Source organism: Vanellus vanellus, assembly GCF_965231255.1.
Source record: "Vanellus vanellus genome assembly, chromosome: 1".
Lineage (NCBI taxonomy): Eukaryota > Metazoa > Chordata > Aves > Charadriiformes > Charadriidae > Vanellus > Vanellus vanellus.
Genome location: NC_138905.1, coordinates 125,966,796 through 125,983,836, shown reverse-complemented (window position 1 = coordinate 125,983,836; position 17,041 = coordinate 125,966,796). Strand labels below are relative to the sequence as shown.

Sequence of the window (17,041 nt, the reverse complement as noted above, 5' to 3'; positions counted from 1 at the left end):
CCTCACAGGATGAAGATTGTGTGCGATAACTTGGCACAATCTTAAAGGTGATACTTCCACGCATTTCCCTCTGCAAAAAGAGAAGCATTTCTTTAAAGACTAAGGCACTGAAGATAAAATCTCCAAATCACTAATGCTTGAAAGTAAAGCATCATAGTTTGAGAGCAGCAGTATGTTTTCCTAAAGTAAATGTTCAGAAAAGCTAAAATGCTATGGTTAATAATGTCATTTCACTTATAAGCAAACCTTTAAATCATCTCTCATTGATTAAAAAGATAAACATACATTTTAAGTTTGTTCACCTGACCAGTTTTCAAATGTCTAGAACCTATAGCTTTATTTTAAGGTGAGAGATTCAGAGATGTGTAGGTTTCTTCCACATCAATCTTTTCTTTGTAGCTATATTCTTGTGATCCACAGTCTTTGCTACGAAAGTGACATTTTCTTCCCTTTCATCATGTTGAATAGAAAAAGCATATTCAGGTTCTGGGAAGTTGCATATTACTGTACTAAAGGTAGAAATGTAAGAAACACTCTTTCATCAGAACAGAACATGGGGTCTGCTAGTTTGCATTTACTGTAGTATAAGAATATTCATAACAATTAGTAACTGCAGAATAGCAGCAGATTGTGGCAACATATTTGCTCAGCCATATCTTCTTAAATGACCATTTGAATACAAGTGTCACCACATGGCTGACAACTGCAGGACTCGATATGGGCAGAAAGGTAAGAAGATAACTTCAAGTGATCTTGGAGTTTTTCCACTATCTCTCTTTGGCTGGCTTATTGTGAGTCAAAAAAATGCTATTTGCCTGGACTCACTTAAGCTTGTCTATATGAGTTCTGGACACAATTAGTGATACCATCCAAGATTCCAAGATTAGGGTTGCATGCAGAAAAATTTGCAAGTGTTACAGAGTATCAAACTGACTCTACTAGCAAGGCCTAAGATGGAGTTTTCCTGCAAAAAGCCAGACTGTCTGAGCTGAAAATACTTGTTTTTCTTTGGAATATCAATAATCATGAGCCACAATAGTTATAAATTGAAAGAAGGGATGACCCAGCTACATATAAGGAACACATTTTTCCCTACAATGATAAATAAGTATTGGAACAGGCTCCCCAAAGAGGCACCTGTCCTATCAAATCTCTGCCCTTGGATATTTTCAAGGCTTAACCAGAGAAAGCCCTGAGCAACATGGGCTGAATGCAACTTTGACCCAACTTTGTGCAGGAGATTGGACTGGAAACTCTTGAAGTTACTTCCAAACTGAACGGTTCTATGATTTATTTTCCATGTATTTGTGTAGCAATTATACCGATAGTTGAGAAAAGTTTCTTTTCTCTCATAGTATACTCAGTGACTACACTTGGTGTAGACTGGAGATTTAAAACAAGGGCATGATGTTTATAGATTAACTTAGGATGAGTAACAGGAGGCAAGCAGTATTTTTTCTGTTATGTCTACTAGAGACAAGAGAAGAAACTCCTGCATTGAGTGGTCAACATGGATTCACCAAGGGGAAATCCTGCTTGACCACTCTCCGATAGCCTTCTGTGATGGCATGACTGGCTGGGTAGATGAGGGGAGAGCAGTAGATGTCTACCTTGACTTCAGCAAGGCTTTTGACACTATCTCCCGTAACATCCTCATAGGTAAGCTTAGGAAGTGTGGGTTAGATGAGTGGACAGTGAGGTCGATTGAGAACTGGCTGAATGGCAGAGCTCAGAGGGTTGTGATCAGAGTCTAGTTGGAGGCCTGAAACTAGCGGTGTTCCCCAAGGGTCAGTACTGGGTCCATTCTTACTCAGCACGTTCATCAACGGCCCAGATAAGGGGACAGTGTGTACCCTCAGCAAGTTTGCTGATGACACAAAACTGGGGGAAGTGGCTCACATGCCAGGAGGCTGTGCTGCCATACAGTGAGACCTGGACAGCCTTGAGTGTTGGGCAGAGAGGAACCTGATGAAGTTCAAGAAGGGCAAGCGTAGGGTCCCGCACCAAGGGAGGAATAACCCCATGCAGCAGTAGAGGAAGGGACCTGCTGGAAGGTCCCTTCCAACCTCTACCATTCTGTAATTCTGTGATTTCAACAAAGGAAACTCAGACATTAGAAAATCTTTCAAAAATGTGGAAGAGTTATACACTAAAGTCAACTGCCCAGAGAGTTTGGGGAACTTCCATTACTAAAGCTTTTTAAGAGCTGGTCAGACATACATCTGTCAGGAATGGTTGGGTGTCAATGGTCTTTTCCATGGGACTAAATGGAATAAATAAAATGATACGTGGAGGCGCCTTCTACTATTCCTGGGTATAATGTGCAAACAAGCCACTACTAAAAAACAGGGGAGAGCCTGTAGAAGGCTTTAACAGCTGAACAAAGGAAGACTTTTTGTTACAGGCACACACAGTCTATCAGGAATAGAAGAAAAAGGGGAAGTCACAATGCAATTACATAAAAGTTCTGTCAAAATAAGACAGGCACTGTTACAAAGAACATGAGAAAGATTTCAGGCACTTACAAGCATTTTTTGTAGTTGTTCTACAGTTTGATTTGCCACACTGATTCCATTTATTTCTCGGATTTCATCCCCTACATGTAGCGTACCTGTGGAGTTAACAAGACACATAATGACTTCAAACACATTTTTACAAATGGAGATAATTTTAAGACAGTACTAATATTCATACAAAGGCATAAATACGAAGCAATATTAAAATAACTTTTTCAGCTAGATTCAGAAAAGGACTTTGGTAGCTATGTATTAAGAACAAAAGATTATGAATCTGTCTTTTAGAGGGCAGTCAATACACCAGCATGAGATGCCCAGGTACCCTATAAAGTACATGGGGAAGACATGAGTCCCTTACAAGGACACTGCAAAAACCCACACATTGAAAGGAAAGTCACCTGCAACTAGTCAGCTGGAAATGTTGAACAGAGATATTCAAGCAGTATTTTGACAGATGACTACTTAATGCAGTTTGGCTTCTGGACATAGCCTTAATTTTATCTGTTGGACTGCTGTATTTTTTCATTTCTCTGATTTTGATCTGCCATAGGTACAGTATGCATTTTATATACATAAACTTGACTTGACTTCAGCTTAATGTAAATGATTGGTGCGACTATGTACAATGTCAGATGATGAAACAAACACCTACTTAGCTTAGGCAGGTCACAAACTGACCTGCTGAAGCTGTGATGGGAATGGCATGCTACAACATGGCTTTAAGACACTACAAAAGCTCAACAGGGAAGAGGCACTGAATGAATTAATTATCTTCAGGATTAGAAGCCACCTAGGAGGCTCTTTTTGGATGATAATTTCTGACTTGAGCAGCTCAAGCCCATCTAATTCTCTAGCAGTTCTCAAAAAAAAAATTTCCATGGGTTATTATTAGCCAGAAGATGTTTTTCGTTTATAATGAGTTATGACAAGACCATTTACTTGACATACATTTCTTTCGGCTGTATGATTGAAATAGTTGGGGCAAGCATCCTTTTCTAAATACTGTACCTAATATAATAAATCTTACTTGGAAAACTAGCAACTGGCAAACTTTTCCTAAACTAAAACTTACCTATGGAGAATTACCTGAAAAATCAACTAGAATCCTGAAAAATCCTTAAAATACTTTTCCTGAACCATAATAGTCAGTTTTTCCAAAGAATACCATGCAAGAAAAAGTTTCAGTGGGTAAAAACACATGAAAATCAAACTGTGTGCCTGCTAAACACAAGCACAGCCTGAACCAAAGAGAAGAATCCTAAAAAGCTCTGTTGCTATGATTCCCTTTGGCCTCTCTTCTGTGAAACAGAAGCTCACTTGGCAGTGCTACAGGAGAGAGCCCAATGTTTACAAAAACTTTCAGTACTCTTATGAGTAAGTCCTTCAGCCACATTAAACGCTCCAAACAGTTCTACAGGAGCTGATCTGCTGGTAGTGAGATTATAAAAAAAGACTCATCACAATTCTTCTTCCACTCTTCAGCGGAAAAATGATCACAACTGATAGTTTACAGAATGTGAATTCAAGTCCTGCATCTGCATTTCAAATTAATCTAGTTCACATCTAGAATATTAATAACCAAATCTCTAGTGAAACACTTTGAGTTTTGGCAGACTTTCTCAGGAAGGCATTCAATACCCAATTCTTAAAAACATATTCTGAAAAAAATAAGGCTCTGTGTTGACTGTATCAGGGCAAAATTAAATTGTGTTTGAAGTGAGTGTAATTGTTATTAAACAATAATACTGAATCAGAAACAGCATATGCCCTAGAATAGTATAAAGAGTCTTTGGCATTATACAAAATATAAATCTGATGGAATTAAATATTAGAATGAGAATCAGACTCAGTAATATCCCCATATCAAATAATTTCAATAGTGGACTTAAATAAAATCCCCTCTTCTGGAGCATTTCCCATTTCTGTTACTCAGACAGAAATGAATATTGTTCTGTTCATGCCTAGAATGGCATGATAGAATTGTCTAGGTTGGAATGGAGCAGTATACATAAAAGTTAGGACACTTAGCAGTAGATGGTAATTCTGTTTTTGGGGGTGGACACATTGATAAACCACAGGAAGACATTTTCAATCTGAAGGAAGTGGCTTTTATTATTTGCAGAAACATTTTATTCTTTATAACTATTCCTGTTGGAAAATAGTATTTTTGACATCTTTGAGTAATGATTCTTCTGCACCATTTGTAGATCCTATGATCTTAACCATCTAGTTTTAGTTGCTTTTGGTTCCTTTCCTATTGACAATGCAGTGTTTATTTAGAACTAAAGCTATTCATGACTTACTAATGTATAACACATCTGTAATAACAAAGAATGAATGTATTTCTGGAGTAAATGATTTCCTTCTTTGTCTTTGCAAATCAGAGTGAGGACAGTTTTAGGAGGTGTGTGCTCTTGCTCTGCACAGAAATATGAGAAATCCTACCCTATTAGGAAGAAGACAGAACAAATTCTTGGAGTCCTTATTCGTAAACATGTTTTGTAGCCAAAAGAAAATTCTGTTGCTTGGAAAGGCTGTGAATGTATAATCATATTTTCACCATATTTTTTTAGAATTGAATAAACATTATCAGGGGCATCGGTGTTTAAAAAAATCTGTGTGAGTTTTACATTAAGCTACTTCAAGAATGTAGCACAGACAATGTACAATTGCTGTTTTTCTGGTGAGGTTAAATGTGTAGCCCCTCCTCTCTCTTCTTTGGAAATCTTTTAAAATGCCATATTGGTACCTCTTCTTAAATGCACCTTAAGAATGAATTCACATTTAAGCACATATGCCCCAAAACCAGTCAGCAGCAAAAAACCTATGGTTTAAGATACTGAGAGCTGATGATAACTCAGGCTATATGCAGATCCCCTGAAAATAATATTTACAGTATGAGTAGTGTGAACAGAATCCACAGGTAAGAAGTGAATGGACAACTGAGCTAAGTTAAGGCACAAAGGTGAAAGCCAAGACATAACTAAAAGCCTGAGATCTAAGATACAATTCATTTACTTATCCTAAAAAAGCAGGCAAGTTTAAAAAAAAAAGACAATTTTTAATGACTGAAACTGGTGTTTCATTTTCATTGAGCTCAATCCTCTGGAAGGTGCAAGTAGAAAGCATCTTTACAAGCCTGTCTCCCTACTTCAACTTCCCCACCTTTTGAATAAGGACAGCTATAATCAGCTGGCATAGAGACAGGAGGCAGACTTCACAGCAGTTACTATTTTGTGATTGGAAATTGTGCCTTTTGTCCTTAATATTGCTAGACCTGAAATTATACAGTTTCTGTAGCCCTCCCAGTAGATCTATAATCTAGTCATTGCTGTTATTGCCTGGCAGTTTTCCACATAGCAAGAGGAGACAGCGGAAACTAAAACATTAAAAAAACCTAAAACAAATAAAAGCCACAGAACCTGTCAATAGCATTCAAACAGATGCTGTGCTTGAGATCGCTGTCAACTTACATTTGTCTTGTTCTAGTCAATAAAAATATTCTAAATATAAGTATTGTGAATGAAGTAGTGAAGCTAGGAAGCACCTACAGCACTAACAAAATTATAAACACTTTAAAAAAAAGGATGACAATACTATGGAAACACTATAGTTTGAACAGTATAGTTCATTTTTAAAATAATCCTATGTGCAGAAGAGCTACCTCAGCTAGATGAAGCACATATAGAATGGGTTAAATTTCCCAAATTTTTAGAAATAAAAGACTGTATCAATTAAAAAGAAGAGAAGAGTTCTAATGGGCAGTTGAATTTTTTTTACCCAGTTTTAACAGGTTTTAAAACTTCTATTACCCCGATTATGGATCACAGTCATGTGAAACAATGCTCTGTAGAGGATCATAGAATCATGTAAGCGTTTTGGGTGGAGGCGACCTTTAAGAGCATTGAGTCCAACCATAAACCTAACACTGACAAGATACCACTAAACTGTGTCCCTCAGCTCTACATTTACATGACTTTTAAACATCTCCAGGGATGGTGACTCAATCAATTCCCTGGATGGTCTGTTCCAGTGCTTGACAACCCTTTCAGTGAAGATTTTTTTCCTAATATCCAATGTAAACCTCCTCTGATGCAACTTGAGGCCATTTCTTCTTGTCCTATCACTTGTTACCTGGGAGAAGAGACCGACCCCCACCTTGCTACCACCTCCTTTCAGGTAGTTGTAGAGAGCGATAGAGTCTCCCCTCAGCCTTCTTTTCTCCAGGCAAAACAAACCCAGTTCCCTCAGCCACTCCTCAGAGGGCTTGTTCTCTAGACCCCTCACCAGCTTTGTTGCCCTTCTCTGGACAAGCTCCAGCACCTCCACGTCTTTCTTGTAGTGAGGGGCCCTAAACTGAACACAGTATTCGAGGTGGGGCCTCACTAGTGCCGAGTACAGGGGGACGATCACTTCCCTAGTCCTGCTGGCCACACTATTCCTGATACAGGCCAGGATGCTATAGTCCTTCTCGGCCACCTGGGCACACTGCTGGCTCATATTCAGCTGGCACATGGCCCTGTTGAACCTCATACCATTGGCCTTGTCCCATTGATCCATCCTGTCCAAATCCCTCTGTAGAGTGCTCCTACCCTCAAGCAGATTGACACTCCTGCCCAACTTGGTGTCATCTGCGAACTTACTTAGGGCACACTCGAGCCCCCCCTCCAGACCATTGGTAAAGATACTAAAGAGATCTAGGCCCAATACAGAGCCCTGGGGAACACTACTTGGGACTGGTCACCACCCAGATTTAACTCCATTCACCACAATTCTTTGGGTCTGGCCATCCATCCAGTTTTTTACCCAGTGAAGCATATGCCTGTCCGAGCCATGACCAGCCAGTTTTTCCAGAATGCTGTGGGAAACGGTGTCAAAACCTTTACTGAAGTCTAGGTAGATAACATCCACAGCCTTTCCCTCATCCACTCAGCAGGTCACCTTGTCACAGAAGGAGATCTGGTTAGTCAAGCAGGACCTGCCTTTCATTAACCCAATGCTGACTGGGCCTGATCACCTGGTTGTCCTGGACATGCCACATGATGGCACTCAGGATGATCTGTTCCATAACCTTCCCCAGCACTGAGGTCAGACTGACAGACCTGTAGTTCCCCAGATCCTCCTTGCAGACCTTCTTGTGGATGGGCACCACATTTGCTAACCTCCAGTCACCTGGCCCCTCCCCAGTCAGCCAGGACTGCTGATAAATGATGGAAAGGGGCTTGGTGAGCACTTCCACCAGCTCGCTCAGTACCCTCGGGTGGATCCCATGTGGCCCCATAGACATGTGTGCATCTAAGTGCTGTAGCAGGTCACTAACCATTTCCTTTTGGATTATGGGGGCTTCATTCTGCTCCCCATCCCTGTCTTCTAGCTCAGGGGAGGTGTACCCAGAGAACAACTGGTCTTACTATTAAAGACTGAAGCAAGCAAGGCATTAAGAACCTCAGCCTTTTCCTCATCCTTTGTCACTATGTTTCCCCCACATCCAATAAAGGATGGAGATTCTCCTTAGTCCTCCTTTTGTTTTAATGTATTTATAGAAACATTTCTAGTTGTCTTTTACAGCAGTAGTCAGATTAAGCTCTAATTGGGCTTTGGACCTTCTAATTTTCTCTCTGCATGGCCTCATGAAATCTTTGTGGTCTTCCCGAGTGGCCTGTCCCTTCTTCCATAGGCCATAAACTTACCTTTTCTTCCTGAGTTCGATCAAAAGCTCTTGGTTTAGCTGGTCTTCTTCCCTGCCAGCTCATCTCACCGCACATGGGGATGGCTAGCTCCTGAGCTTTAAAGATTTCATTTCTGAAGAATGTCCAGCCTTCCTGGACTCCTTTGTCCTTCAAGACTGTCTCTCAAGGGACTCTGTCAACCAGTCTCCTGAGCAGGTCAAAGTCTGCCCTCCTACCTACCTACTGCTACCTAAGTTCTTCCTGCAACCTTAGAGCAATCTGCTTTTAATATTTACTTTTAGAAGTCAAATAAATTTCAATTCAGAGGGTCCTCTAAAGGAATATAGAAGTCTATATGAATTGCATCTTTGCTTATATGAAAAGTTTTACCTTTCCTGCTTCTTGACAGGTTTGATCATGTCAAGGAGACAAAGTGAATACATCAGGGAAAGAATTACTGTACCTTTTCCGTTTCATGTTTTGCCTTCCTAAGTACCTGTTCCTAGCTTCCTCTGAAATAAAACAGTAGGCTGGAAGGAACTTTGCTCTGACAAATGACAAAAGTCTTTGTGTCCATCAAAATAAAAAGATGGCAAACTGGAAAAACTAAAGTAACCCTTTTAAGGCTGCAAACCAAACTTGCAGCTAACAACCTAACAAGGAAGTTTACCTGTTTAAAGTAGGACAAAGCCCAACTATTTTTTGACATCTGATCTGGATGTACAAAATGGAAAAAAAGGAGTAGAGTGGAGATGAGAAAAGATGCATGTCTACAGGGTTTCCTATAGTAGTGAAAACTGAAAATAAAGATTAAAGGTCTAGGCACAAGAAACATTTTTATTTTGCAAATCGTTTTATGAGCCTCAACATCAAAAGTACAAAGATTCTCAAGAATTCTGTGAAAATATATGGAGAAATTTCATTTTTTTTGTTGATAAAAGCTCTTCCATTTTTGCAAGGAAAAGTATTGTAACTAGCTTAAGGATTTTTAAGTTTTTTTTTAAACGGAGGATTAAATAGGTACACTTCCAGGAATTGCTGGCATTTCAATCTTTTACTGAGCTATACTCCCATTATCCTAATTAAGGCCTAAATGAAACACAGTGGGCCCTCATCTCAAAATGCTCAAAGACATCTGCAACTGGAAGGTAACAAAGGCAGTTAACAGGACTCCATCCAGATACAGAGGTACACTACTATGGAATAGTAGCAATCAAAATGAGGAGTATGTACCATTACCTGGTTTGTACAAAATGATCTAAATAATTGTGTTTGAAGACAAAGCTATTTATGACACATGATTACCTTGCCGGTGAATCATTCCTCCGTGCATAATTCTTGCCACAATGCAATGGTTCAGCTCATTCATCTTTAAAGTGATTCCCTACAAAAATAAATGTTTATATTCTTAAAATAAAATATTAAGCAGTGTGATTCTTGAGTGATTAAGAACAGTCACTTTTCCTAAAAGCTTGAAGGCAGGGTATAAATTTTAAGGTTAAACCAAAAAACTTTGCTGCTCACTTAAATATGAGCAATGAAAACAGATACTATTTATAAGCGAAGATGCAATAATTTAATATATAAGCATATAAGATTCTGTTTTGTTAAAAATGTAATTTTGTATTGAAGTGCAAAGTGTCCAGTTCGGTTTAAAGTGTAATCTGCAATACCTAATAGAAGATTGTTTCTAAACAAAAGCAGCTCTAGTGGTACAGCAGTATTATGAATGCACACATAGCACTTTAAGTTAAGTATATACACAGTACAGGTATCTACAATGGCTGCTGAACTATTCCAGTTATACTGGCAACCCTACTTTAAAGTGCAGAAACTGTCATTAAAATCATTATAATACTGGTCTTCACTGGTACAGAGTCAAGAAAAAATACTGAGGTTCCCTCCATACCATTGGTTCATCTGTGTTCTTCTGGAACTGCACCAGTCGAACTCGTGTTACATTCTCCATATCCATGTCGCCGTTGGCGCTTTCTGGAGAATCTCCGTTTAAGTATGGAGATGTGGGAGGAGGTGTAACTCTCAGCGCTTCATCACTGTAAACTTCATGTGCCACTACATCATGAGTTTGAAGTAAGGCCTAGAGGAGATTACAGCAACAAAACATCAGTCTTCCATCTCTGATGGCCCCCATTCATTCCTCAAATATTTTTTAAGCTTTCCAGAAATTAAAGGAAATTCAAGATATTTGTACCTCACTTTCTATATAGGAACTTTTGCTTTAAAGGAGTATAAGAAAAACTTCAGTAGACTGCAAATGCACACACACGTACCTAGCCTTTAAAATCTGCATGAGTAAACCTGATTTTCTACTGTAGATACGTCAATGAGAATGCTGCTGCTTCCCTCTCCCCTGCCTTCTTGACACCCGCAAAGTGTCAGAATTAATCCATCTTTATTTATGTGCCTAGACACGGAATTAGGAAGCTAGCTTTCTGAGCAAACTATTCTATAATAAATACCCTAGTAAAATGAAAAGGTATTCAGATCCTGTGGTATTTCATTCTAATAAAGACAGACTGTGGATCGGCACCGACTGAAAGAATGAAATACAGTTGTTTGTTGTTTACTAGCATAATCAATTCCATACCCTCCCCTTCACCTAGAGCACAGACCCAGCACACCCACACTGAGTTCAAACCACCTGATAAAAATTACAATCTAAACCAACAAAGTGCTGAAATACTACTTAATTAGTTTTACTCTGTTTCCTGATGCAAAGAATGGTACAACATGTAATTGATTCAATGTACTTAAATATCTTTGATAAGCAGAACAACTGGCTGTGAAAGAACTCTAAGGTCGGGCAAAGACATGAGGCCTGTGTAACTGTGAGAAACGTACCATAGCATTATGAGATAAAAGTTGGACAAAGTGTAAACATTTGCAAAGCAGTATTCAATAGTACCGGGCTTTTTAATGGTATGACATTCCACTGCCTCCAGGATATCTTGAAGAGCCCCGTATCACATCCATTTCACAGTTGCATTCAACTCTTAATAATGAGTATATTATAGCTAGCTTGCTTCTGTCCAAAAACTAAATACGATTTGTATGTGAACATGCTAGTTCTACTCCTATACTAACTCATCGAGGATCAGAGAGACATCCTGCTTCTATACCCAAATGGATGGGTTTTTCAGATAAGGATTGATAAATCAAGCCTAGTTCTTACGATTTCTCTACAATAGTGGAGTTATCAGCCACCAGCGCTCCAAGGTCAATCTATTTTATAGTTAATTTCTTGTTAATTTTCATTTTAACGCTCTTAGCTCTTAACTTGCAAAACCCATCAATCTTTCAAGGCTTGAGATCGGCCATCTAGAATTTGTTCTGGCAGAGAAATCTGACTCTGCAACATCTTAGTCTTCAATTAAAATGTTTAAGCAGAACTTAAACTGAAAAAGTGATAAAACCTCATCACTACAAGATGTATTTCTGAAGTGGAATCCAAGTCAGAAATTTTTGAGGCCTCTACAAAATCCTAAAATGGTTCCCAAGCTAGCACTTCTAAAGCATACCTTGTTATAAAAGATAACTTCATAAACAGTTTAAGTTCCCCTTCCTCAAATAACTTTCAAACTACAGTTGGGAATTCAGCATTATAATGATGGAACAGAACTCCCTAAACTAGCAATGTTCTGTCCACATTCTCTCCTGTGTTTCCAGTGTTTCGAGCCCTACACAAATACTATTTTTAGCTAAATACTAAACTGTATCTGCATTTTGGTTTTCATCTTATTTTGTCACTAAGCTCAAACTTGCAACAATTCCTCTGCATTAGTCTGTACTACTGAAGCAACATTTCGTATTTAGAGATCTGGACCATATATGTAAGTCAAACCACTTTAATTAAACAAATCAAATTAAGAATTTATTTAATTGGGTGTCTACTTTGGCGTGAATGCTCCTATATAGGTTAAAGGATTTAGCTTAATTCTCACTCTAGTATCTGAAAACTGTTTGCAGTTGTCCCAACTAAGACAAGAGCATCCATGTGCAATCACGCCTTAGCTCTGGTGGTTATAAAAGACATCCACTGTAAGAGCGTGTGTGGCCTTGGCTTTGCACGCGAGCACTCTTTAACAGGGCAGGGCGATCTTCTGTGTTGCCTTCAGCTCAACCTACTCAAAGCTACTTACTCAACTTCACGCACCTGCCTGTATCTGTTATACTCTCCATGCTTTAATATTACGTTTCTTATGTAACTCAGGGCCTTACATTTTTTTCACACCAAATACTTGCCTTGCTTTTAGCAATAATATACACCTGGCAGGAGATTCAAATATGGTAATTTGAACATTTTTAAAGCTTCGTAATTAGACTAGATAACTTCTCAATGTATTAACAAGAATTAACACAAATTCAGAAACACCAGTTATTAAAGTACAGCAAGCTCAATTTAAATATCGAAAACATTTAATACAAAGACTGCTATTGGTTTTTACTTAAAGATACTTGTTTTCATGCAGTTCTGTTAATTTTGATAATTTAGATTTTCTTTCCTGTCCCTTTTTCCTTTGCAGAACATGATAATCTTGCTGAAAACAAGCAAGAACTTATGAGAACAACTGCTTTCTACTATATACTGTCTGCAAAGAACAGTGTAGGAAGGCACATGATGATGGATAAAACTTCCAATACGTAAAAGTCTCCTCGTACAGTAAACATTTCAATTGCTGCAACATACTAAACATATATAATAGAACCTTTTACAGATAAAACTGGAGCATTTGAGAAGCTATTCAAAGTTGGGTAATGGAATAAAAGCTCCTTGAAATTTATACACAAGAAACTAGATATCTGGTAATCTTTTTAAAGAATTCTTAAATTAATTATCTCCTGAAAGACCCTTAAACAAAATTTCCATACATTTCTTTAAAATAAAATGTTAAGTGTGTACAGACTAAATTTATAATTTATTCCCGTACCCATATGGCATACAACTGAAACAACAAAAAACTTTGAACTCTAAGATCTCAGTCTCAGTAAGAGTACTTACAAACACATACTTCGTTGGCTTTGGTTCTGTAAAGGTCTATACATAGTCTAAACTACTAACAAATGAGACAGACTATGCGCCATTACTAAATAATAGTAAAATACTCTGTTATCACACAGGTGTTAACACACATGATCCTACTTATTATACTCTACAGCTTCAGTCTCTGTGCATCAGAGCTCAGCAACTTACTAACCAGAGTATTGCTCTGTACAATGCTTGGTAAACACATTGAGTGTGGGCTGACAATATTGTTTTATACAATTATTTCCCTTCTTAAGAGTATATATTTTAAAGGCTTTGGCTCTGAAGAAAAGTTTGGCAGAACGCCACATACATAAGAATAATTTCGTACCTTATACAAGGTGTGTCTGGGAGCAAGAGTGGGACTGATGGGAGCGGACGGTATTGCCTCTTTGACATCTGGAGACTATTTGGTATCTGCACCCTAAAGTTATGGTTCCACTGCAACATATGCTGATTCAACTGCTGCTTTACATGTTTGTGGCACTCCTCCCTATCACAGACTGCATGTTTCTGTCCCCTTACTCATTCTGGCTCTGGCAGTATTCCACTTGTCCCTAGTTCTTTTTGCTAGACTGGTCATTGTTTTGTTGGAGCAGTTTTCTACTAGTTTAGCACAGTGCAATACTGAAGTGCGGTGTCAGAATAACTGCAAGGGAGAGGATGAAGCAGGGGGAGAAGGGATGGAACTCCATCAACAAGCAATTTAGCTCGGGATGCCATAGACTAACTTACTGAAAATACTTGTTATGGAACTGCAGCTTATTCCCTATAAAAAACCTAAGCTTTTATAGAATCGCAGCAAAAGAATTCTGACAGATGGTTTTAAGTTTATGAGGATATCGGGTGGAAATAGAGATACCTAGAAAATATGATTTCCAACTCACTTTTCCTGTCCCTTGATTGGATACATTAAGTTTTTATATGCCACAATCATTTTTATTGATGCCTAGTCTGAAAATAATTTATACTTAAAAAAAAATGCTCTTTCTCCACAGTGCCTGTTTTTGCAATACTGTGTGGCATTATGCGAAAAAGTAAGTCAAATGAACTCATCAGATTCCAAATAAAGAAGCTGAGTACCACAGAGTATTGTTATTGGACTTCCCCCCCCCCCCCCCCCCCTTTTATTTTTTAAATCATTCTTACAATATGGCTAAGTACCATTCCACCTTGTTTTAAGTTCTATTTCAAGCAAGCGTTCCTGTCAAATGTTGAACGACATTTGTTACAGACTTCAGGATAGGTATCATCTCCAGGCAACGACATATCAGTGTGTTTCTGAGTACAACATAAAAAGCCAATGTCTGCATTAGCAATTAGTGCAATGAAATAGGAATGGATCAACAAGTAAAACAACTGGGTTAGTGAGGACCCAATGTCCAGACTGAATGCATTGCAGGAGTTTTCACTTCTGACCAGCTTCCATCTTGCCCTGTGGACTAAGTGCCCATCAACTGCTGGATTACACTGGCTGAGCTTCTGGTGTATATCTTTGAGTTTAATTTTATCTGAAAGGAGTCTAGTTTGCATGCTTTGAGACTTTTACATGATACAAGCCAAAGCGTTGTAAGGGGCCGATCAGGAGATTCACTTCAAAAACACACTCCTGATCTGATTTAAAGTACTAAAATAAATGCACTCGAAGCTACAGTGGCCATCAAAAGAACACACTGGGACATGCAGCTACCCAGATTTCATCTTATACCTGAATACGAGGTGGGTTTCAGCTCACTCTTTCCTGGAAATTAGGTTTATCCTTCAGACTTACAGTGATTCAGCTTTCAGGTAAGCAAATTCCACAAAGCCCCCTGCATATAATCTTTATGTTAGGGAAAGTCAAATTCATGATTTTAAACTGACAACAGCGTATAGCAGATTTAAGTGAACACTTTTATTTCTCAACTTATGAACTTCATCCACAGCATGAACAAAAGAAATCCTTTAAGTATTTTCAAAATACTGGACCTCAGTAACCCGAACCAAGTTATTAAGCAGTCATACCCCTGAATTTAGGACAATTACTGCCCACAAATCAGGTTTGTGAAACAGACACAGTAGGAGTTGATATGTAGCACAAATTCACTAGCCTATACAAGCTACTGACTTATTGCAAAATAATGTTAAATAAACACTTATTTTGCAATAATTTCATACACCTTTACCTTAAGACCACCTTGGGAAAAAGAAAAAAGAGGACCCCAGCTCTACCTATGAACATCCAAAACGATTCATTCTTTCGATTCTGTTATGATTACAAGTATCTAAAGGGTGGGTTGAAGGAGGTTGGAGCCAGGCTCTTTTCAATGGTTCCCAGTGACAGGACGAGGGGCAATGGGCACAAGTTGGAACACAGGAAGTTCCGTTCAAATACACAGAAACACTTCTTTACGGTGAGGGTGACAGAGCACTGGCACAGGCTGCCCAGGGAGGTTGTGGAGTCCCCTTCCCTGGAGATTTTCAAGACCCGCCTGGATGCAGTCCTGAGTAATGTGCTCTGGGCAATCCTGCTTTGGCAGGGGAGTTGGACTAGATGATCTCTAGAGGTCCCTTCCGACTCTGAAACTCCATGATTCGTGATTTCTATGTGCAACACAGCTTCCCCCAAAAAGACAGTGAAACTGCTCCATAATTAGATTATTCCAAACTCTTGACAGTTCTCAGCACAGTAGTGGGGCCCAATAGTAGTAGTAATAGAAACTATTTTGCCAGACCAGGAGATTAGAAATATTTTTAATAGGTATATTGTATTGTATGCAGTTTCATCACCTGCAGATTTTAGGGAGAACTTACTGAAATTCAGTTTTCTACTATAAAGAATATAAAAAAACCCCAACATCCTCCTCAGCCCCAACAGGAGTAGCATTTACTTACCATGAAATGAGGTTGTGTTAAAATACGCTTTAGCTCCTTTGCATCATTGTTCTCTGGGTAACATGAAATTTCTTCCAATACCTGCAAAACAAGTAGGAGAAATGCCCATAGTAACTTTCTCTTAAATAAAGCTATTAATCAGACAAATGAAAGTCCTCACTGGTCAGTCAGCTTATCTCCAAATAATTATACAAAACAATGTTTTGACAGGAAAGGCCTTAGGAAAATGTGCCCCCTCCAAGTGAGTAAAATATTTCCTTTGAAGGAAACAGTTCCTCTTTTTTTCAACTCACAGCATTCCTCCAACAGCTAAATATATGGAGACAGAAATGAAGTGCTAACTTATAGCACTCCCCACCTCGAAGCTCCAGATTTCAGCTTATTAGAGGGAGAAGGAAGCAGGAGGGATTAGCCTGCAACCTGATACTTTCACCTTTATTTTCCACATGTAACTACTTGGACAATGGAAGTGGAGTATTTTCCTTCTGGAAGCACCTCCCAAGACTAACGGTGAGGAAATTTTGCAGAATAGGACTACAGGGTGTCTATCAGTGTGACTACAGTTATTACACAGTGATTTAGTCTCCCTGTTCATTCTATTTAACCCTATTCTAACAGCACTATAAACAATGTTCTCCTATGACATTACCATCAACAACTGTACTTTTTTTACTAATAATACATAATTTTACTTTTTTTTTTACTACTTGCAATAAATAAACAAATCAAATACTGTTTGTCAGGTACAAGAATTAAGAACACCTGTGCGTATTCATCTTTCATCTTAATGGGCCACCTTCATTGCATTTCTAGCTCTGTTCTTAGAACTATCTATGATAAACTTGCTTTTCAAAATACCTGGAAACATATCTTTTTGAGACTAAGTAGTATATAAACTGAACAAGAAAGATATTGCATTTACCCAAGAGAAGTATTCC

At 38.6% G+C, this 17,041-nt stretch overlaps 1 protein-coding gene across 2 annotated transcripts in view; it reads right to left on the bottom strand.

Moving 5' to 3' along the window:
* The window catches only part of CASK (calcium/calmodulin dependent serine protein kinase), a gene marked incomplete at its 5' end in the record, with an annotated part of 227,731 nt that overhangs the window by 28,850 nt on the left and 181,840 nt on the right, over positions 1 to 17,041 (bottom strand). For both annotated transcript variants that reach the window (XM_082494540.1, XM_082494541.1), the window contains 5 exons: positions 2 to 70; positions 2,526 to 2,611; positions 9,491 to 9,569; positions 10,095 to 10,283; positions 16,104 to 16,184. In XM_082494540.1, the coding sequence (XP_082350666.1) occupies positions 2 to 70; positions 2,526 to 2,611; positions 9,491 to 9,569; positions 10,095 to 10,283; positions 16,104 to 16,184 (504 nt within the window). The remainder of the gene's footprint in view (position 1; positions 71 to 2,525; positions 2,612 to 9,490; positions 9,570 to 10,094; positions 10,284 to 16,103; positions 16,185 to 17,041) is intronic.